Source organism: Chlorocebus sabaeus, chromosome 23 (assembly GCF_047675955.1).
Source record: "Chlorocebus sabaeus isolate Y175 chromosome 23, mChlSab1.0.hap1, whole genome shotgun sequence".
NCBI lineage: Eukaryota > Metazoa > Chordata > Mammalia > Primates > Cercopithecidae > Chlorocebus > Chlorocebus sabaeus.
In genome coordinates this window covers 2,519,102-2,523,214 of record NC_132926.1, presented here as the reverse complement: position 1 = coordinate 2,523,214, position 4,113 = coordinate 2,519,102, and the positions used below count along the sequence as shown (strand labels likewise).

Below are 4,113 nucleotides of genomic sequence, written 5' to 3'. Positions count from 1 at the left end.
ATCCTAAGGAACAAAATAATATCAAAATTAAGATGAATTATTTTGCCATAGAATAAAATAGAAATACTGCCATACATTTGACTCATTTGTTTGAAAATCTTTATATGATTGTTGCTTCATTTTAAAAACCAGACCTCACAACCCTGACCCAAGTTATATGCAAAATAACGTGTCAGTTGCACAGCCCCTGGAGGCCAGTGTGAGCCCACATGCCTCTGCTGGTGTAATTTCTAGAGTCCATTTGCTGTGGGTCTTTATCATGTTTCCAAAATGAGGAAGTCACCCAGTGAAATTTTAAAATATAGCACTGATACCGTTTGACTAGAAAATAACTAAAATTGGGCAAAGAGGATATTTTACTCTCATTGGAGGATGCAGCATTTTATTCAGGTTTAAAATTTGTGATTCATCCAGGTGTGGTGGCTCAAGCCTATGATCCCAGAACTGTGAGAGGCCAAGGTGGGCAGATATCTCAAGGTCAGAAGTTCAAGACAAGCCTGGCCAACGTGGTGACACCCTCTCTAGGCTAAAATTACAAAAATTAGCTGGGTGCATTGACACGCGCCTGTAACCCCATCTACTCAGGAGGCTGAGGCAGGAGAATGGCTTGAATTTGGGAGGCAGAGATTGTGATGAGCCAAGATGGTGCCACCGCACTCCAGCCTGAGCAACAGAGTGAGATCCCATCTAAAAAAGAAAAAAGAATTGTGATTCTCTAAACTGTGGGTCAGGGAACTGCAGAGAACATGGAATCTGCAGTGCTGTTAGGAAAGAATGGCATTGCGAAAGAGCAACAATTCCTGAGCCTCTTCCCTAGCAGAGTCCATTTTAGCGACAGTGTTGACAATGACCCAAAGTCTCTGGGTTTTCCGGCGAAGGGCACAGCTGATGTCATCCCTCCTGTGCTGGCAGTTTTCTAAGTGAGTTCAGATCCTCTAGGAAGGAAGAACGGACACTCTGAGATCTCTGCGGGAGGTCTTTGCTTTGCAGTGGCAGGTCTCTGTGTGCAGCGCTGTGGAAGAAGTCTCTGTGGGGGCCAAGCCTCCCAAGGAGATTTACAGGCTCCAGGGACTGGAGGTTTGGACCCTATCTCCGCCTCTCCCAATCCATTACAACACGTGTTTCTAGCATCTGTGGAGTGCCTGAATGAGGGGACATGCCTCCAAGTTGTCCTCAGGAGATTCCCAGTTGTTCGTGGATGTGGGATGTGCGGTGTCCATGGGAGTGTCTGGGATTTTGGTGTCTTGTGCGTCCAGTAGCGTTGGCACCTCCAAGCTGAGGGAAGTGGGGTCCCTGCCTCCACCTGCCCGCATGTGGGGTCTCCCTAGAAGGAAGCCTTTGGTAGGTGGGTGGGAAGATTAAGGTGCTCGAATGGGTACTGCGAGGAGGTGCAGAGGCACCAGGCTCTAGCAGCCTCCTGCCTCCAGGAGAGGCTCAGGTCGAGATCACTGCGGCGACCAACACCTTGGATCACTCGAGGACTAGAAGGCACCCACCAGCTGTGTTGACAGGAGTGCGCAGGGGCCTTGCACATTGGGCATATTGTGGCGTCAGTTTCGGAATCAGCCTGCGTGGAGTCGGTCCAGGACACCCAGCCAGGATTCCATCGTCGGGGAAAGGAATGCCCACGTGGCTTGGATGAAGGACACTCCAGGGGATGCAAAGGCTCTGGTTGCTGGGAGGAGCTGAGGGATGACAGATACCCCAAGGATTCTGTGGAGGTGGTCGTGTTTGGTGATAGGCTGCTCGCAGGTGGCTCCTGTGAAGGCTGCTTCAGGGGACACAAAGGCTCTGGTGACTTGGAGGAGCTCAGGGATGACAGAGACTCAAAGGACCCTACAGAGGTCTTCCGGACTGATGACGGCGCAGAGGCCAGAGGAGCTGGGGGAGCCCGTGGGGACACATGGAAGCTGATGGGAGAAGCTTTCCCACGCCCCCCACGTGGCCGGTGGTTCCTCACAGATGTTCGTTTGTACACTGACCCCGAGCGGGCTTGGCGTGGAACATGCTGGGAGCTGCCCTCAACAAGGAGCTTCCTCAGGCACCTGCAGCAGACGGGAGGCACAGGCTGCAGCTGGGGGCACTGGGCACCTGCGGCCCACGCCTCTCCAGGACCCCCCATGCTGACTTCACAAAGCTCTGCCTACCCCTGCCCCAGGGCTTTAGTGACATCCTGGCTGTGATCTCCCCTCCCAGATCAGCCCCAGGCCCTGGGCTGGCATCCTAGGTCCTGGTAGGAAGGAGGACACAGGAGAGAAGGGGAAAGAGCCTCACTTTTTCGACAGGAAAGTGTAGAACTCAAGGTTCTCCAATTCTTTCAAGAGACTTCTGCAATCTGGAAAGCAGGAGATGGGTTATGGTGGTGAGGGAGGGAACTGGGACTTACAGGAGGCTGAGTGCATGTGCCTTAGGGGAGACCCCGGGATCGGGGATCAGACCCTGGAGCCCCAGCATCCCTGTCCAAGGCCACATGGCCCCAAGAGTGAGAGCCAGGTGCCCGGGCGCCAGCACTTTGTCATTTACAAAGTGCTTCCCGACATGCCACCTCCTGGGAAGAGAGGACAGGGGCAGTCTCAGAGAGGACTCAGCCATGTTAAACAGCTGCCCACAAGGACCTGCATCCCCTCCAGCATGTCCAGGTGGTCACTGGTCCCCTCCCCCACGCAGTCCCCTCCTGGGCAACACCCGCTCCCTGGACCCCAAGGCTTCATCCCAGCAGGGAACGGGAGACATACCCCAGGTTCCAATTGCCTTACCAGGAGCTTCCCCACCAGGCCTCTGCAAATGACTTCCTAGGAGACTTGGTGCTTATTCCTAGGGACAGGTGAAGTTGTCATCTCTGGGGCTTCTGGGACCCTCAGAGCCTTACCTTTCCAGGTGATGTATTTATTTCCGATCCTGAGCCATTCCCCCACTTCAGCTTTATCCTGAGAGACAAGACAGAGTGAGGGTGCAGGCCGGGTCTCAGTCTCCTGTCCCCACAGCTGCAGACCCACAGTGCTCGTGAATGACACACTTTCTCCGCCCAGCTCATGGAGCCCTGTGTGCTTCTCTTTCCTTTCACTCGATTCTAAAGTGCATAATAACCTGTTCTGGTTTCCTTCTTTGAAAAGCACAGAGGGGTTTTCTATGTGAGGCCCGCCCTGGGCATCCTCAGTCCCTGTTCCCGCTGCTTGGGAACCACACACACTTGCGTCTGCAGGAGCCTCTGAGCTGGCAGGGAGGATTCTGCTTCCGAGGAGGCCAGAGGCGACTCCAGGCTCAGGTGGGAGGCTCTCAGGGGCTCAGCACAGCCGCCAGAGCACCCCACACAGAGGCTGGGCCCCGAGGCACCTGCCCGGGAAGGCGGCTGATGAGCCCGGGCTCAGGGCCTGTCCTCCCACAGAGACCTCACCCCTCTCATGACCGGGTCCTCGCCGCTGAGTCCCGGGGTTTGTTTTTGCTCTGACGCCTCCCGTGCACCCCACAGATGGTCTGGGAGCTTGGGTTGGAAATCCTATGCCCACTCCAACGCCTGCCTGCCCTGCTGTCCCTAGAGGGATGATGAGACTTCCCATCACAGGAGCGCCCCTGCTTGATTTGGAAAAGTGGAAAAGAGAGCAGGAAAAATAGAATCATTCTCTGCTGGGTGTGGGCTGAGGGCTCCTTACATTCTCGCTGTTCTCCTCTCTGGGAGGCACTGAGGACAGCTCCCTGGGAAAGTAGGGGCTTAAGATGATGAGGAACACCAGGCTAAACCCAACGAAGAGGATGAGATGGATGATCTGGGGAACGGGGCTGGGGCACAGCTCTGTATCAATAACACTCAGAGGAAAGAGAATATCCATGTCAGCTGCACTGCTGTCCTCCGGCTACTGAGCCCTGGGCATCCCTCTGGGAGTATTTATTGGGGCCCAGGCCCACATCACAGAGCTGGGGCCTCCCCCTCACAAAGGGCTCCTAAGGGTGGGTGGGCAGTGGGAGGAGGAGGCTAAATCCCAGCCCTGCCCACCACCACCCACCCCTGCAGTTCCCTTCACCCTCCTGGCCTTCCAGATCCCTCCTTCCCACTCCATCTGCTCAACCTGTCAGAGACAGACCTGGTCCGTTTTCTGTCCTCTCACCCTGGCACAC

The 4,113-nt window shown here is 55.1% G+C and overlaps 1 protein-coding gene across 1 annotated transcript; it reads right to left on the bottom strand.

Moving 5' to 3' along the window:
• Positions 1 to 352: 352 nt before the first annotated feature.
• LOC103245104 (putative protein SPATA31J1) lies at positions 353 to 3,894 on the bottom strand. The gene is made up of 6 exons (XM_037992611.2): positions 3,651 to 3,894; positions 2,870 to 2,927; positions 2,275 to 2,335; positions 1,704 to 2,045; positions 1,161 to 1,275; positions 353 to 687 (listed from the first exon to the last, which is right to left on the bottom strand). The coding sequence occupies exons 1-6, from the start codon at positions 3,825 to 3,827 to the stop codon at positions 487 to 489; spliced, it is 954 nt and encodes a 317-aa protein (XP_037848539.1). The 5' UTR covers positions 3,828 to 3,894; the 3' UTR covers positions 353 to 486.
• Positions 3,895 to 4,113: the final 219 nt, after the last annotated feature.